The sequence below is a fragment of the Muscardinus avellanarius genome (assembly GCF_963383645.1).
Source record: "Muscardinus avellanarius genome assembly, chromosome: 7".
In the NCBI taxonomy this organism is placed as follows: Eukaryota; Metazoa; Chordata; class Mammalia; order Rodentia; family Gliridae; genus Muscardinus; species Muscardinus avellanarius.
Window position 1 is genome coordinate 65,114,666 of NC_137793.1, and position 18,370 is coordinate 65,133,035.

General features: G+C 45.3%; 1 protein-coding gene across 1 annotated transcript in view; it reads right to left on the reverse strand.

Annotated features, from left to right (window-relative positions):
- Positions 1 to 4,641: 4,641 nt before the first annotated feature.
- DNAH14 (dynein axonemal heavy chain 14) overlaps positions 4,642 to 18,370 on the reverse strand; it is a gene marked incomplete at both ends in the record, with an annotated part of 395,029 nt that continues 381,300 nt past the window's right edge. Inside the window, 5 exons of the mRNA XM_080698700.1 lie at positions 4,642 to 4,854; positions 5,221 to 5,367; positions 10,167 to 10,333; positions 13,812 to 13,951; positions 15,358 to 15,470. Coding sequence (XP_080554826.1) covers positions 4,642 to 4,854; positions 5,221 to 5,367; positions 10,167 to 10,333; positions 13,812 to 13,951; positions 15,358 to 15,470 — 780 coding nt within the window. The remainder of the gene's footprint in view (positions 4,855 to 5,220; positions 5,368 to 10,166; positions 10,334 to 13,811; positions 13,952 to 15,357; positions 15,471 to 18,370) is intronic.

Sequence of the window (18,370 nt, forward strand, 5' to 3'; positions counted from 1 at the left end):
TAGAACCTTGCTCCCTCTTGAGGACTATGTAGAGCAATATAAGGTGTTAATTTAAAATGTCTCTCTTTTAACATGTATAAAGTAGCTTTAGCCATTAAATTCTAGTGAAGTTGATATAGTCTCATTAACTATCCTAGAATGGAACAGTAGCAAATTCACTAAATTTTTATATTCAAAACTAAATTGTTCTCAGTGTCTTAAACATAGGGGAATGTAATACTTAAGAGTGTGTATGTTTAGAGTTTAATTACACATTTTATATATGAGCCATTTAGATACACAGTGTTCATTCTATCCTGCAATTTGAAGTACATGTAATTTAGCTTGTGTTAATGCGATCATGAAGTTGGTTTGCTCTAGCATTCTGTATCCTGTAATCTTCATTGTTTTGGTGGAATTGTCAGTGTTTCTGTATGCAGCTGTTTTTTTTTTTTTTTTTTAATGTTTTTCTCCTGGCATTAGGAAGTGGTGTGCCAGCCTTTTCCATTCTGGATTCACCAAGAAAGCTTTGGGAGGATGTAGGATGTTCAGTTATTTCCTTGCTAGTGAAAAGAATTATTAGCAGCACAGTGCTACAGTTTCTGGACATCACCTACAATTTGTTTATAATTTTGCTTTTAACATGTTTATTTGATAAGCTTTAAATGAAGTTTTAAGTTGAAATAAAATTGAAAATGAAAATGTTGCTTTGATCACTTTGGAGCTCCATTTCAGTTTTGTTTGCTACTCTGAGGTTATTGGCACTGAGATAGTCGTAAGCTCTTAGCCTATCATGCTCAACGCTGCTTCTCTAGGATCATTGGTTTTGGACTTTCCCTGGACTGCAGGGGATCCAAAAGGCAATGGGACCCCTGGCCGGTTGCTTTTTATATCGAAACTGTCAGAATATTGGAGTGTGAAAGGATAGTAATGTGAGGTGGGGGGCGATGCCCAGATAATAGTTGGGTGCTTTGTACTTACTGTTTTAAGAAATGCTACAAATTATTATATATTTAGTTATACTTTCAAACATAGGCTTTAGCCATAAGAAGTATTGTGTTTGTTTAAAAATAGCCCATGTGGTGCCAATGGCTGGCATTGGAGCCTGCCGTGAGGCAAGGCCGGTGCTGAGGCCTCCAAGGCCCGGATCGGAGCCTGCCGAGGGATTAGGCTGGTGCTGGGGCCAGTGGCCAGCATTGGCGCCTGCCGTGAGGCAAGGCTGCTATTGGGACCTCCGAGGCTGGGATCGGAGCCTGCCAAGGGGTTAGGCCGATGCTGGGGCCAGCGGCCAGCGGCCAGCATCAGAGCCTGCCATGAGGCAAGGCCGGTGCTGGGGCCTCCGAGGCTGGGATAAGAGCCTGCTGAGGGGTTAGGCTGGTGCTGGGGCCAATGGCCGCTGGTGCTGAGGCCTCCGAGGCCGGGATCAGAGCCTGCCGAGGGGTTAGGCCGGTGCCGAGACCAGCAGCCGGCATCGGAGCCTTCCGTGAGGGAAGGCCGCCTCAGGCTGGATCGGAGCCTGACGAGGGGTTAGACCGGAGCTGGGAACAGCGAGGCCGGCATCGGAGCCTGCTGTGAGGCAAGGCCGGTGCTGGGGCCTCCAAGGCCGGGATCAGATCCTGCCGAGGGGTTAGGCCGGTGCCAGGGCCAGCAAGGCTGGGATCGGAGCTCACCGTGTGGCAAGGCCGGTGCTGGGGCCTCCGAGGCCTGGATCGGAGCCTGCCAAGGGGTTAGGCCAATGCCGGGGCCAACGGCCGGCATCAGAGCCTGATAGGAGGCAAGGCCGCTACTGGGACCTCCGAGGCTGGGATCGGAGCCTTCCGAGGGGTTAGGCCGGTGCCGGGGCCAGCGAGGCCGTCATCGGAGCCTGCCATGAGGCAAGGCCACTACTGGGGCCTCCGAGTCTGGGATCGGAGTCAACTGAGGGGTTAGGCTGGTGTCGGGGCCAGCGAGACCAGAATCGGGGCCTCCCATGAGGCAAGGCCGCTGCTTGAGCCAGCGAGGTCTGGATCAGTCCACCGGGTAGCCAGGCCACTACTGGGGCCGTCAAGAGTGGGATCGGTACTTGCAACGCGGCATGCACAGAGAAATATCGCAGAAAATAAAAATCAGATGCTTCCCCTAATCAGCAATAACTATGAGGAAAGGGGCAACAGGAAGAGGTCGAGCTATAGAAAGGGCCCTATAGTGAAGCAACTAAGGTGACCAATCAGAGGGTATGGAATAGGGGAGGATGGAGCCTCTTTAAAATGAAGGAGGTACATAAACAAATGTATCAAAGTTAATCACCAAACAAGCATGGGATCGAGGGAGGGGGAGGGAATGGGACGGGGGCTGGATGAGGGCTAATTGGATGATGTGTGCTTGTATATCCTCTCAAGTCTTGTACTCCAATGTGATTGATATATGACTACAATGCACCAATTAAAAAATAAAATGAAAAAAAAAATTTGCATTCTAAAAATGTAGGACAAATATTTATTACTGAACTTTGAAGTTGAATATCTGATAATATATGTATATATTTGTATATAAGTGAAAGCCTTAGAAATTATGAATGATATTGATTATATACTATTGGATAAAACAATTCTTATAAAATTTGGATCACAATTATCCTGTCTCCTATATTTTCAATCCACTGAAATTAATAATATGTTAAAGCCTACCTGTTTCTATAGTATGATATAGCTGTCTATCCCCCTCAAATAACTTATGCTGAAAAAAGTAAGATTTCATATTTCTCAGAATGTTACTTCATAAATAAAGATAACTCTTCAATTGCAAAAAAAAAAAAAAAAAAAAATAGCCCATGTGGCAAGAGGTGTTCATGTCTGCAGAGAGTGCCTGTCTGGTTCTCACTGGGTTTCTAGCCCATAGGGAGGCTCTCAGGCCGAGCCCTGGGATGAGACCAGACCGTATCAATTCTCCATTCTTCCTCCTGGAATCACAGTACATGGCAGAGGTGGATGTGTCAGAACATGCACTAGTAGCAAGTATGTTAAAAATATCAGTATGGGATTCATCTTGGTCTTTAATTTTGTACTGGTTGGATAAAAGTCCTTGTGTGTGGCATTTTTCGTAAGCATGGACTTTTAGCAAATTATGGATAATTTCTAAAACTTTTAGCCAGTGTATCACTAAGACTCTACCTTATATCTTTTGTTAAAATTGTTCATCATTTTCTTCTTGGTTACTTAAATGAAGGATTGTCTTATAATTATTTTCTATAGCATTGTGCATAATTAGGTTCTGTGTGTGTGTGTGTGTGTGTGTGTGTGTGTGTGTGTGTGTGTATACACATGCTTTACTGGGAATTGAACCCAGGGGTACTGTGCCTCTGAGCTATATCCCAGCCATTTTTTATTCTTTATTTTGAAACAGAGTCTTGCTAAGTTGTAGAGGGCCTCACCAAGTAGCTGAGACTGGCTGAGAACCACATCCTTCTGTCTCAGCCCCCAAGTCCTGGGCTTACAAGCCTGTAGCACCATGCCCAACTTTGGCTGTCTGTCTGTCTGTCTGTCTCTCTTTTTTAGGTACCAGGGATGGAACCCAGGGGCGTTCTACCTCTGAGCTACACCTCCAGCCCTATTTTTTATTCTTTGATACAGGGTCTCACTGAGTTGCAAAGGGCCTCACTAAGTAGCTGAGGCTGTCCGCGAACCACGATCCTCCTGTCTCAGTCTCCCAAATGCTGGGATTACAAGTGTGCGCTGCCATGCTCAGCTTGTATCTGTTTTTAATGTTACTGTCAGTACAGTCTCCTAGACAAAACAGTGATTGGATGTTAATACTTTTCATAGTGTTAATGAATCTAATTCCTGGTGTAAGGTCCACCCTTCCCCACCCCTTCTGATGAGGAATGGACGGTGTGGTCTTCGCTTATGTGCACTTGGGATTTGTTCTCTGCCCGTGGACTGTGTCAAGTCAAATGACAGCATGATAGCAACATGCGGCTTTGAATCCTAGCTCTGCTCCCTCAGCAACGTGAGGCTGGACCCATTACTTCATCTCCGAGCACCGATTTCCTTGTGTAAAATTTGGCTGGCATGCCCACATAGGGTAGAGGTAGTCTGAGGATTATATGTGCTTTGTCATGATAGCTATGATTATAAACTGGCAACACGTTTGGATAGTAATCTGATTTATGGAATTTTTATTTTTAGTAGGCAGAGTGATCTAGTAAAGTTAAAACAAGGGTGTGTCTCTTCTAGTTAAAGAAGGCTCTTCTGTTTTGTGTCAGAAGTCTGTAGCCAAGCCAGCACCAGGGAGAGCCTTCCAAATAGCACAGGCATGTATTACTGTGTATAATGGCACAAACTATTTCCTTGCGTTAAAAAACATGAAAATATGCCCTACTACCTTGCTACGTAGTGTGGTTTCTACTGGTAGGGGAGTCTAGCCTGCTATATTCTGGGTTATTCTAACATATGTTAGACTTGATTGCAGAGACATTACAGATACTGCAGGTCTGATGTGCTTAGAATAAAAAGCAGCTGGAAGGTCCTACATATTGAAGTCTTCACATACCAGTTAAAGTGACTGCCCTTGTCCAGTGTGGCTGAACACAGTGTTGTCAGAGTGTGTACCACATGTGAATGTTCTGACACATGTAAATGTGCTTAGAGTAAACACTTCAAGCGATCTGGTATGGAAATTTATTTTTCATTCATTTTTCTCACACAGCAGTGCAACCTGCCTGGTGATCCAGTGACTTGGAGGTTTCTTCGTTGGTAAATACACTGATGTTAAAAAGTTTGTTGGTAAACCAGTAACAGTGAAAACTTTTGACCTCTCAGGGGTCTGATAAACTGGGCATTCAAAAGTATGGAGTTCTGAGTCCGACTGGTTAGAAGCATTGGTCGTTTCAGTGGAAATCTTAAAACAAAACAAAAACAACCAATGGTTAAATTGCGTAGTTCAAGTGGACCAGTAGTTCACATTTCCCATAAGCTGGGTTTGGGGGACTTTTTATGTATTGAGTACATTTCAGTTGAGATAGTAGATGAAACTGCATATTTTGAAAATTATGCCTGGAGAATTTAATTTTAGAATAATAATCATGGCTTTATCATACCTATTTCTGAGAAACTACAGTGGATGTTTATACAATACCTGGTTTAGATTTTAGAAATGTTTGTTGTACCATCAATTTTCCCTTGTGAAAATTGGCGACAAGAGGAGTGGCGTGAGTTACTGAGAGAGAACTCAGGTGTGTGGGACAATGAACAGTGTGGTGGTTACCTTTGTTGGCAAAAAGCATATGTCAGGAAAGTCACAGCACATCTCAAGAGGCAGTGAGTCTTCTAGTGTATTTTGTTCATGATCCCACCGTGCCCCCTCGATGAATAAGCCAAAAATGCGAACTCCTTTTAGAGAGGAGCTGGAGCCCTGTAATGGAAGAGAGGTGGTGTCAGCCTAGAGCCCCACGCGGAGAGGCCACCCCAGCCTGGGACCATCCCAGCCTGGGAATGTTGTCCCAAGTGCTAAGGTGAATTTTGGATTCTATTTCCACTCAGCACTGAAAGAGTTTGCAGGCTTCCATCTCCCTTGCAACAGTGATCCAGTTAGTCCTGTTAGCTGATCTTTTTAGGAGGAAGCAAGAACAGTAACAAAAGGAGTCAGGTTACACTATGCTCGAACCTGTCACCTACCCCTACTATGGTGGCTCTGGAATTGTACCTGGCAGGGAAGGGCTCTCTGTCATCTCTAGCACAAGTTAAGTAAGGGCGTTTCTGGTGAGTACATTAAGTAGGACACCCAGCTGCCCACAGCTCCAGTTCAGGTGCGCCTTGCCCGGGCCTGTGCAGCACCTGCTCTCCTGCAGGTACGCATGGGAGCCAGGGTGAGGGGTTGCCCAGGAGGTCTCTGCCGTCTGTGACCCCACAGTTCCCTGGAGATGGGATGGGCATGGCTGTCCTGGGCCAGCTCCCTGACAGCTGCCTGTGCCATACTCTGTGCCATCAGCTCTGTGGACTGACCGGCCCGGAGGTGTGATGTGAGTTCGCATAAAGTGCTTTGTATTTTATCTTATTCTAAGTAATTTCATTTTTTTTTTTTTTTTTGGGTGGTACTGGAGGTGGAACCCAGAGGCTTTCTATCTCCGGGCTATACTCCCAGACCTTTTTTATATTTTATTTGGAAACAGAGTCTCACTAAGTTGCTGAGAGCCTCACTAAGTAGCTGAGGCTGGCTTCGAACCTGCGCGATCCTCCTGTCTCAGCCTCCCAAGCGCGGGGATTACAAGCGTGCGCCACCACGTCCAGCTATTTTAGCTTATTCTAAAAAGCCTTACTGGGAATTGTTTTATATAATAATTTGCTTTTTACTTTTTTGTAAATACAAAGTTTCACTGACTACATTTGCTCTACACTGTCCTGTTAGTAGCTAGACACACATGAGCTACTACAGATTGGGATAGACCAGAGGGAAAGTAAAGCTGGCCCTTAAGAACAGGAATACAGGACTCCACACCTCGCTGTAGTGAGAGCCAAGGTTAGAGGACCACAGGGATCTCAGGAGGCCAAACTCACTCATGGGAGGGGTTGTAGTAAGACACCAGAGGCGCCAAGCTATGTGTGTTGGGGAGACGGTGACCTCCCCAAATGCACAGGAGAAGGAAGGTTTCCAGCAGCATAAAGCTCACTATGCGGAAGGTTCTCTGCAGTTTTCCTCTCAAGAAAGCCACCTGTTCCAGACCCTTTCTCTTTAATGAACTCCTTTGTTCTATGCCACCTCTCCACCCCCTGGGAAAGAGCCCTTTCTGGATCCTTTTTCTGGAACAGACTTTCTGGAATGTAACCCTTTGCCATGGCTGCCTTCTCCACTGTGCCCCACTTCCCTAGACATTGTATGTTCCTCTGTGTTTTCCACTTGAAATCTCTGGGAAAAAGTAGAAATCAAGGAAGAGGTAACTGCCTTGTAACAATTTATTTTTACTTTTTATTTTTCATCTAAATTGTGGGAAAGTTAATTTTATGCATCTGACAGTGACTTCCATCTCTACTTGTGTGACTTGGCTATGGAGTATTTAGGTCTTTTCTCTGAAAGACCCAGTTGGTAAGTTATATGTAAACAGCCCGTTTTGGGGTGATTTAATCCTCAGAAGAGCCACTCAAAGTAAATGGAAGTAATTTTACCTAAGTCGAAGCTAGTTGTTGGGATGAAGCAGGAATGGCTGAGAATATCTAATTAGATGGATAAACAAAGAGCACATGTGGGAGGGCAAGGCCTATGCCTTCTCTCGCTCTGTGAGGCCCAGGAAAGGCCCGTGAACCTGCCTCTCGCACTGTCTTCGTGCCAACTGGGTGGTGGAGGATGGCAGTAGGAGGCAGGCTGTAGAATAAGCTAGGCTTGGGGTCTAAGCTACGTCTGAATTCTGTGAACCTTAGTTTCTGACCCATAGGTGACTTACAAGGTGAGGATAATCATTTGTGAAGACTGAATAATGCAGAAAAGAGCCCAGCCTAGTATCTGAGACGTAGTGAATTTTCAGTGAATGTTGTTAGTAGACATCTGCTAGGGTGTGCATCTGAAATGTTCTCCAAGGCTCGTGTTGAAGGCCTGGTCCCCGTGCAGCAGTGTTCAGAGGTGAGGCTTTGGGAGAGATGACTGAGTCATGAAGACTTGGACCTCATCAGTGGATTAGTCCATTGATGGCTAAATGGGCTGTTGGGAGGAGGTATAAACTGTAGACGGGTCGGGTATGGCTGGAGGAAGTAGGTCTTGTCCAGGGCGCCTGCCCTCTCTCTCTCTCCATCTCCCTCTCCCCCACCTCCTTCCTGGCTGCCATTAGCTGAGCAGCTTCCCGTCTTCTGCCATGGCCGTGCCACGCCTCAGGCCCAGGGCACTGGAGCCGGCCAGTCATGGGCTGAACCTGAAACCATGAGTCAACACAGTTTTTTCCTCCTTTAGGTTGTCAGGTATTTTGGTTACAGTGACAAGAAGCTGACGACCATAGCCTTGGGGCACAGCTCTCAGGTAGACCCTGATCTCGTGGAGGGCAGGGGCCTTATTTTATTGATTTTTTTTATATATCCAGCTATGAGCAGATGCATATTTTTAAGTGAATGAGTTAATAAGCAACTGGATATATTTCAAGTCTAAACCATGTCTGAACTTTGACTCCTTGTCAGCATCCTTGCTAGGTGTTTACTTATTCTCCCACACTTCCTGTCTACAAAAGAACACAACACCGTCATCAGCAATTCAGACCAAGTGAATGCCCCCTACTTTGAGCCTTTTCCTGGGAGCCTCCACTTCTAGAACTTCTAGAACTTCTTTGGAGTTCTACTTCTAGTAGAATTAGTCTAGTTCGTGTGTGTGTGTGTGTGTTTGTTACTGGGAATGGAACCCAGGGGCATGCTACCTTCAAGCTACATCCCCAGCCCTATTTTTATTCTTTATTTTGAAGCAGGGTTCTGAGGCTGTTCTTGAACCTCGATCCTCCAGGCTCAGGATGACAAGCCTGTGCCAGCACGCCCGGCTGAATTAGTCTAGTTCTTCATGTGCCACCTTTTGCATATTTTTTTTTCTCCTGTCATCTCTACGAGGGGTTCCCACAGTTATCACCCTTCTTCTGGAAAGGTTTCCAACCTGGAATCATTTGAGATGTTCTCAAATCATCTTCAAGTGCAGTCTGATGAGTGCTGAGAGAAGAAGAACAGGACTGGACTACTTAAGAGGCCTCCTCCCCAGCCCAAATCCCAAGACACATTCATAAAATGCACTGGAAAACAGGAAGCATCCCCAGCGGACCAGAAGGTAAAATTAGATAAGGAAATCACACCAGTAATGGACACAGTAAAACCTAAACAAAACCCACCACCCTCCTCTTCATGCTGCCCTTGGCCAATCTTATGGGCTAATTTTTTTTTCCAAAATAAAAAATAAGCCGGGCGTGGTGGCGCACGCTTGTAATCCCTGCACTTGGGAGGCAGAGACAGGAGGATTGCGCAGGTTTGAAGCCAGCCACGCACGCTGGCTTAGGAGACCCTGTTTCCAAATAAAAATGTAAAAATAGGTCTGGGAGTGTAACCCGAAGGTAGAAGGGCTTCCAGGAACCCCAGTACCACCAAAATAAATAAATAAATAAATAAATAAATAAATAAATAAATAAACAAAATAAAAAATAAACTAGAGTTGAGGATGTAGCCTCAACTCAACAGAGGTAGAATGCCTCTGGGTTTAATTCCCAGCACCACACAGACTCACACAGTCATGTGATTATCTCAATAGATGCTGAGAAAATCTCTCATTGCATTTAGCTTCCATTCTTTATACAAAAAACCTTAACTTAGGAATCATATCTTCACAAAATAAACTCTAGATAGATCTATCTATATAACCTATCATGTTAATAAGATAAAGGACAAAAACTATTTCAATAGATGTGGGAAAAGCTACACCCCTAGCCTGATTTTTTTATTCTTTATCTTGAAACAGTGTCTCACTGAGTTGCAAAAGGCCTCACTAAGTAGCTGAGGATGTCCTTGAGCCATGATCCTCCTGTTTCAGGCTCCCAAATGCTGGGATTACAAGCATGTGCCACCTGCCCAGCTCAATTTTCTTAATCTATAGAAGATCTGTAACAATGGAATGCTGAATGCTGTTCCTTGAGTTTTAGGCAAAAGACAAGGACATTCATTATCAACTCTTCTTTTGAACTACTAGAAAGAAATTGAAGAACTAAGTAAACGTTTAGGTTAAATTTAAGCTAGAGAAATAAAGAAGATCTAAATAAATATTTATGATTGAAAGTCTTGATACTGTTTGGACATAAATTCTCCAAGGTCAACTGACAACCTTAAAGAAGAACCAATCTGGAGACTTAATGCTAGCAGATATTAAGACTCATTATAGAGCTGTGATAATTGAAATGGTGTGATACTGGCACAAAGGGAGACAAAATAGTGGAACAAAAAAGAGACTCCAGAAACAGGCTGAGACATGACCATTCTCACTGCTGCTGCTGGTTGAGGAGGAGCTGGTCTGCAGGGCTCCCTGCCTAGCTCAGGAATGAATGGATTGCTGGGTGAAGGTGGATTGCATTAGGACCTGAAGAGGACCATGTTTTGTTTTTCTGCCCGTCTAGTGCCTGACACATGGTAAGTGCTGAGTAAAGGTTTGTTGAGGGAATGATTGATTGAATAAATGAATGATTACCCATTCCAATCTAAGTCTCCCAGTACCTTAAAGGCTTTCCGGATGATGTTGAGCTTCTTTTGGATACTGATGATGGGCAACTCTTCGTCTTTGGTGTCCATGGTGTCAGAAACCACTTGGTGGGTAAAAGTGAGGGTATCCATGGAGATTCCATGGGACCTTCCATGGTTCTGGAGCGCAGCAGTAAGGAAGGCTTTGGAGAAAAACACATGCCAAGTTCCTTGTGAGTCTGGGGGCTGCCTGTGGGCGTGGACAGCACTGCTGTCTCTTGGAGATGGGTGGAGAGGAAAGTCAGGAAGAGGTGGGTGAGTCTGGGCAGGTGTGGGGGAGGGACCAGGCTGTTGACCACAGCCTCCTGGCGAGCTCAGGCCATCTCTGGAGGTCCAGCCCCTGCACTCCACATTCACTGTGGGGATGGAGGTGCTGCCTTTTCCTTGGCATTTGTGTGTGTAATTTCCACGCAAAATTGGCTAATCGCTTAAAGAAAGCAGTGCCCCGAGGGAGAGTGTTGTCTCTGGCCAAAGTACTCCCCCACTCTTAGATATTCTTTCATAACTATTATTCTTTTGGTAATGATTCTTTTAACTTTCCACACAAATTGCTCCGGTGATGTAAGATCAGGACTGTGAGAAAAACTGAGTCCGTGGAAAATAAATTTTCTAGTAATTTGTCTAAGCCTCTAAATGCCCTCGGCTTTGTTCAAGATGTAATTCTAGTCAGAATTCAGATACTGTGGAAGCATTCCTGCTACAGCAATTACAAATGCAGAATTCCTCCCTATCTTTGACCTTCATTCTAATCATTACAGTAGAGCCAAAGGCTAGGAGGAATCTTGACCTTTGCACCTAGTGATAGCACTGCCTGGAGACAGGGTGACACCACCTGGTTAAAATAGTTATGACAGAACAAAAGACAGATATAATAAAAACTTCATGTTATTTTTTGGGCCCTGTCTACTAAAATATATTTTAAGTGTTTAATAGGGTGAAGCGTTCAGACAGCAGATGGTATTGCAAACAAAATCCAGCAGACATTCATCGAAATCCTCTAAATCATCATAAATGTACACAGATTTCCCTATGCCAACTACATGTATGAAAGCTGGAATCTCTGACTTCATCCCCATTCAGCTCAAAGGAGGTTGCTAGATAGAGAAGGACATTGGACTAAGCCCTAGGAATAAAAGGTTCTGAAAGGTTTAAAGAAAACTCTTAAAAACTGAATTCTTCAAGTGATTTTGGGTGTGACTTTTATTCTTCTGGAATTTGCCCACTAAAAGCCTCTGCAGCTGCAAGGCCAAGGCAAGGCCAAACGGGCTGACTTAAAGCACAAGACCCACCTGCAGGATCATGGGACTGATTTCAATCACAAAGACCTGTGATGTCACAGGCCTTACTTTTGTCTTGTTCAGGGTTGGTGATTTACATGAATATCTCACTATTGTTTTTTTGGTGTTTACACTTTACTACTAGGGAATCATGGGGAAATAGGGAAGTACAAAAAATCTTGTGTCTAGAATAAAGTGGTCAATTGCACAAGAGGCAGTTGTCCGTGTCAATCAATTCAGATTTTTTTTTTCCCGGAGAGGAATCTCTACTTTTAGCGCTGTGAACAGGAACTTAAAGGAGTTTATTTCATAAAAGAGAAAAAATCGCTGCAGATAAGTGGCTGCAGAACTACAACTGAAACCTTTGCCCACCTTTCTGAGAAAACTCGGTCCCGAACGAACTCAGTGGCCATATTCAGTGCTGGATTTATTATTCCCAATTGAGCCAGTCTGTCGCATGGAGGGGCTCTAAATCTGGGACCCTCTGCACATCTGATGCCATTTTGACTAATCAGCATACCTCAAAAGCCATGGCCCCAGGATGTGCCAGAGTTGTCTCAGGAAATGGCACGTGGGCACATGGGGAAGAGGACAGTTCTTTTTCTGTAAGGCTCCTCAGCAGCAGTGGCTGTTTGAGCCCTGGTTGCCTGGAGAATGGCCATACGCAGCAGGACATTCACATTTGTCAGGACTGTTATTTTAATCCCAGTCTGTCAGCTTTTCTCCTTGTGGTCTCTGTCTCCATAAATGACCTCAGCACCCCTCAGCTGTCCAGTCCCCAGGCCTGGGCTCCTGCTGAGCATCTCTTCCTCACCCCAACATTTCAGAGGCAGAGCCTAGTTGGTTCTGATCCTAAATGTCCTCTGGTGCACTTCTGGCATCCTGCTGCAGGTCACTACCAGCTTGTGCACTGAATGGCCAGGCCTAGCTTAGTGCTTCTTCAGGGGCCCCTCACCTGCCTGAAGAACCTGGGCAGCGAAGCCGGCCTGTCCCCTCCCGTCAGGCTTGCCCTACACCATTCTCTGTGGCCCTTTTGCTCTCTCTCATCTCTGGGCCTCGGATGGATGTAACCTCCTATAAAGAGGTTAGTCCCAGTTTAGGCAATGGCTTTATAAACGCTTGACTTTTAAAGTCATACAGGTTAATTTCAAATCTTAGCTTAGAGCTGGGCGTGGTGGCCCACACTTACAATCCCAGCATTCGGGAGGCTGAGACTGGAGGATCGCGGTTTGCAGACAGCCTCAGCTACTTAGTGAGGTCCTCTGCAACTCAGTGAGACCCGGTTTCAAAATAAAAAATAGGGCAGGGGGTGTAGCCCGGAGGTCAAATGCCTCTGGGTTTCATCTCCAAAACCCTCTCCCCCAAAAAAGAAAAAAAAATCCTAGCTTAGTCATTTAGTATTTTTTCTTGATTTCCCCAAAGTCATACATACAACTTACTACTCGCTAATTATATGACTTTGGGGAAATTTCTTAACTTTGCCAAAGTTTTTCTATTTGAATATAGGGATGATTATAGTAAAAATCTCCACAGGCTGTCTGTCATGAGAATGGCATGATTTCACTTATGCAAAGTCCTTAGAACAGTGCCTCATAAATACAGTGTAAATGTCACTCTACTCTTCGCTCTCTCTATCCCCACCACAATACTGAACAGATGAGATTAAGCTTCACGTCTCATCCTACAAGTAATTTTCTTAGTGACCTGCCCTGGCTGTTAGATAAGGTCCCAGGTCCCCCTTATAATTGCTCCAAAATAACTGATTCATTCACATATTCATTTGGAAACTCATTCATTCTTCAAGTCTTAATTGAAGCTTTGCTGACACTGGGGGCCGCGTTAGGTGGCAGGGATAGGATAGCAATGGAGACAGCTCTCTCCTGTCCTGTCCCCGCGGAGCGCCTAGTCCACTGTGGCTTTGCTGCAGCTCCATGCCCGAGCCCAGACGTAGCGCAGCCTTGTCAAGGTCTGCCTTTCCTATTGAGCAGCAAACATTCAGTCATTGACATTTGTTAGGTGAATGGCTGGCGCACAGAATGGACTCCTTAGTGGCCTCAGGGAGGCACCTAACACTGGCCTTTGACATCTAGCACCAGTGCACCAGAGATGAGAAAGTGGCCTGTCAAGGCACAGGTTTGACAAAGGCGAGTCTGTTTTGAGGTCTGAGGAAACTGGGGGAGAGGGAAGAAAGTGGGAGGGAGTTAGGGGGGGCCCTGGCACCTGCGAGGCACAGGTGCAGTCAGCTAGGCCCATGGTCCTAGAGGCCAGGGTAAGCGGTGGAGGAAGGCCTGAGTTCAACCTCGCCTGGGCCCGGGTGGGGCCCATCCTGGTTTCTAACACTTACATTGTGGAAAGAAGAAAGCTGGGAGCCAGTATCTTGTAGGAAATCCTTCAAAGGCATCAGTCTCTGAATCAGTGGATTGTTGGGATTTTTGGCTAGATGACTTAACAGACTGCTTCCAAATTGCAAGGAATCTTATGTACCTGTTGGGAAGCAGACTTCAGGTTGGGGTGGTGAAGAGACACCTACAAGTCCCTTCTCACCTTCAGAAAGCCCAGGAGCTTCCTCCAGGGCCTCCCTGGGTCAGCCTTTTAATTTCCTCTCTGCTACCTCCTCCTTGGACTCTTGTTTTGCATTTTAATGGATGCCAGGTATGGTGTGAAGCTTGCAAGGGAAAATGGAGACCTCACTTAGAGTTAAATGGTACAAGAGAAGCCTTCCATTTTCTAATTGTGGAACCGTTGGCAAGTTTCTTATTGTGCCTCAGCTTGCTTCTCTCTAAAATAGGATAATGATAATATAGAGCCTGCCTTGCATCCTTGAGCCACTAGGACTGAAGAGTTAGAAGTGGGCTTGTGGAAAGATGCTCGGTGCTGAGGCACTTGTTCAATGGTGGCTACTCTTGGCCTTTTGTGCTTTTTTTTTTTTCAGTACTGAGGATGGAACCCAGGGGCATTCAACCTCCAAGCTACACTCCCAGCACTATTTTTTATTCTTTGTTTTGAAACAGGGTCTCATTGAATTGTGAAGGGCCTAAGTAGCTGAGGTTGTCCACGAACCATGATCCTCCCATCTCAGCATCCCAAATTCTGGGATTACAAGCGTGTACCACCATGCCTGGCTCTGTGCTATTTTTATTATGATTGGAAACACATTTAAAACATCATGTGAGCCAGGCGTGGTGGCACACGCTTATAATCCCCACGCTTGGGAGGCTGAGACAGGAGGATCGCGCAGTTTAGAAGCCAGCCTCAGCTGGCTTAAGAGACCCTGTTCCCAAATAAAATATAAAATAGGTCTGGGAGTGTAGCCCAGAGATAGAAGGCCCCTGGTTCCATCCCCAGTACCACCAAAATAATAAAAAAATAAAAAATAAAACATTATGTGTATGTTTGTAATCCCAGCTTTTGGGAGGTTGAGACAAAAGGATCGCGGTTTGTGGACAGCCTCAGCTACTTAGTGAGGGCCTCTGAAACTGTGAGACCCTGTTTCAAAACAAAGAATAAAAAACAGGGCTGGGGGTGTAGCTCAAAGGTAGAATGCCCCCGGGTTCCACTCTCAGTACCACACAAACAAAAACAAAAAACAAACAACCCCATTATGTATAGCCACTTTTTTCATATATCCTTTTATATTTCCTTTGCTGCTTTCTCAGGACAGCATGTAGGATAGTGAGGAGAGAAATGTGCTAGGGGCCAGTGATTATCTCAGTCTCTCAGGTGGACACTCAACTACCAGTCTCCATTTTCTCAACCTGGATGGAAGACAGGAATTCTTAATTCACACATTACTATGAGAGCACAGAGAGCCCAAGTATGTGGAATCCATTCTTACTGTGAGCACTCTGAGCAAAAATAAGGAAGAAGTATGGAGTGGCATCCTTTCCTACCTTTGATGGATCGCAGAGTAAGCCACTTTGGCCCAGGTGTTGAAGAAGTTCAGTCGCTGGATGAGATCACTGACCCAGGAGCTCAGGGGCTTACATGAACTGTAGGCGTGTTTCTGTTGAGAGTTAAGAGACAGTTGTAGCATTTTTGCTAGATCTGTCGTTAGGAGCATTTCTGTAAACTTTGGAAATAGACTTAACTGCCAGGGAGAATAAATTTGGCAGGAGGATATCATTTTTTATAGGAAAGCACAGAGTGAGGAGTCTGAAAATCAGCGGTACCAAAGCAAGATGGCGCCACCTCGCCTGAGCCTGGGCAGATCCCATCTTGGCCAGGTTCTTTTGCTAGTCTTCTCAAATCTATTCAGTCCCTCACCTCTTTTCCTCCTCTCTGAGGAGATTATCTTCACATGTCTTTGGGTATGAGCATTTCAACTTCCACCCCCCTCTGCCTGTACCAAGTTCTACACACCCTGTCCACTGTCCCTCCCTTTTACCCCTTTCTTCCCGGGTTTGAGCCAGGCTAACCCCTCTGCTCTGCTTACACTTCCGGGGCACTTGGTCTCACTGTGGTTCAGCTTTCCACTCTCCATCTTTTATTAACTTTTTTTTTCCTTCTTGGTTCTAGGGTTTGAACTCAGGGGCATTCTATCTCTGAGCTATACCCCTAGCCTTTTTTTATTTTGTATTTTGAAACAGCATCTTGCTAAGTTGCTGAGTCTGTCCTTGAACATGTGATCCTTCTATATCAGCTCCCCAAGTACTGGGATTCCAGGTGTGTGCCACTGCGCCTGAATGTTTATTAACATCTTAAATATACCAACTGCCAGCACTGGTCCTACCCATTTGCTGGACGGGGCGGGAGGCAGGAGAGCCCGCTAACCCCCTCGCCAGTCTACAGTCAGGCTTCTTCAGGAGGAGTCACTGGAGGTCAGCCATGGTCTTTAACAGTCCATACTCATGATGCCTTGCCATGCCCCACTCTGGCTCGTCTTACTAGTATCCTTGCAGCTTCTGACTAAGCTGATTACTTCCTCCTTTGCTTTGGCTTCTGAGTACACTCCATCCTAGCTTTAACTGGAATTCTCTACTTGGTTTAGATCTCAACCATTAGCCCTGGTCCTCCCTGTCTGAAGGTTAGTGTTGCCCTGAATCCATTCAGCCTCTATTTCCTGGGCTCCGTCCCAGATGTAATCCAAGGCTGTGGTTTCACTGTTTGTCGAGTCTGATGGTACCAAAGTCCCACCTTGCAGTCTGTGCTTTTCAGTAGCTCTACCTGAAAGTCCCTCCAGCTGCTCACCCCTCCTGTGTTCCAGACAGGATGTCATCAGCAGGTCCTCAAACAGCATCTCTTTCAGCCCACCCCACCTGTCTCCAAATGGTGCTACTATCTACCTAATTGTCCAAGACATATTTTCTCCCACCTGGCTAATCCCAGGGCCTGTCACTGGTGGGCAAGCCACTGTCTCAGCCCTAAGTAAATGTATATATCATCTCCCAATTTGACCTGCACCCTCAGCCTAACTCTGCACTCATGAGAGCCCAGATCTCTAGTTCACGTTTTTGGGGTGGGGGGTACCAGGGATTGAATCTAGGGGGTATTCAGCCCTTTTTATTTTTTGTTTACAAACAGGGTCTCATTAAGTTAATGAGAGTCTTGCTATATTGCTGAGGCTGTTCTTATACCTGCAGTCCTCCTGTCTCAGCCTCCAAATTACTGGAATTACAGGTATTCACCACTGGGTCCAGCACTAGTTTGCTTTCTTAGCAAGTAACAAAGCCTCTCTGGCCTTTGGTTCCCAAATCTACTTGCTGAGGTAGGGAGTAGAGGGTCCACAACCTTTCCAGCCGTGACGTCCTGAGACTGCATGTGTGAAGTCTACAGGCTCCTCATTCCAATTTCTCATTATGGTTTCTGAAGAAGACTTAGGCAGAACAAAATCCTTCTCTCTGTCTCTAAAGCTATCAGACAAAGAGCTGTAGCCAGGATCGACCTTGGTCAGCTAAGACTTGGCTGTTAGCCCAGCTAAATACTGACTGTTAAAACCCCAAAACCTCCGCTTAAAAAGTTTAAGCTGATGTGGTCAATATGGACCAACCGCCTTGCGCCAGACCAACCTTGCTCTGATGTAGCTAGTTCCCTGACTCCTACTTTAACCACCATAAAAGCTTTGTCTAGCTGCTGCTCAGGGCTCTCAGTACGGATCTGCTGCATTGGTGAGGTCTGAGAGTCCAAGCTTAAGCCCAAATAAAGGCTCTTTGCTTTTGCATACGGTGTTAGTCTCCTGGTGGTCTTTGGGGACTCCTCAAACTGGGCATAACAGTTTCTATCCATTTATTATTATTATTATTATTTTTTATACTGGGGATGGAACCCAGGGGCATTCTACCTCCCAGCTACACCCCCAGCCCTATATTTTATTCTTTGTTTTGAAACAGGGTTGCAAAGAGATTCACTAAGTGAGGCTATCTACGAACTGTGATCCTCCTGTCTCAGATTCCCAAATACTGGGATTACAAGCGTGCATCATCACACCCAGCTTCTATCCAGTTTTAAAGAATTACAATTGCCATTGATTCTTCTAACCTGTTTCCATGTTTTCTATATAGGCTTTTTTCCCTTCCAAAGTAGCTTTTTTTGAGATATAAGTCATGTACAATACAACTTAGTCATTTTTTCCCTAGTACTAAGGATGGAACCCAGAAGAATTTTACATTCAAGCTATACCCCCAGCCCTATTTTTTAGTCTTTATTTTAAAATAGGGTCTCACTGAGTTGCAAAGGACCTCATTAAATAGTAGCTGAGGCTGTCTGAGAAACTGGATCCTCCTGTCTCAGCCTCCCAAATGCTGGGATTATGTGTGTGCCACCACGCCCGGCTCCAACTTAGACATTTAATATATTTTTTAGTATATTCATTGAGTTTGGCAACCATCATGACAGTTTTAGAACATTTTCATCCCTCAGCAAACAAAGAAAAAACAAAAAACCCCTGCACCCTTTAGCACGCACTCC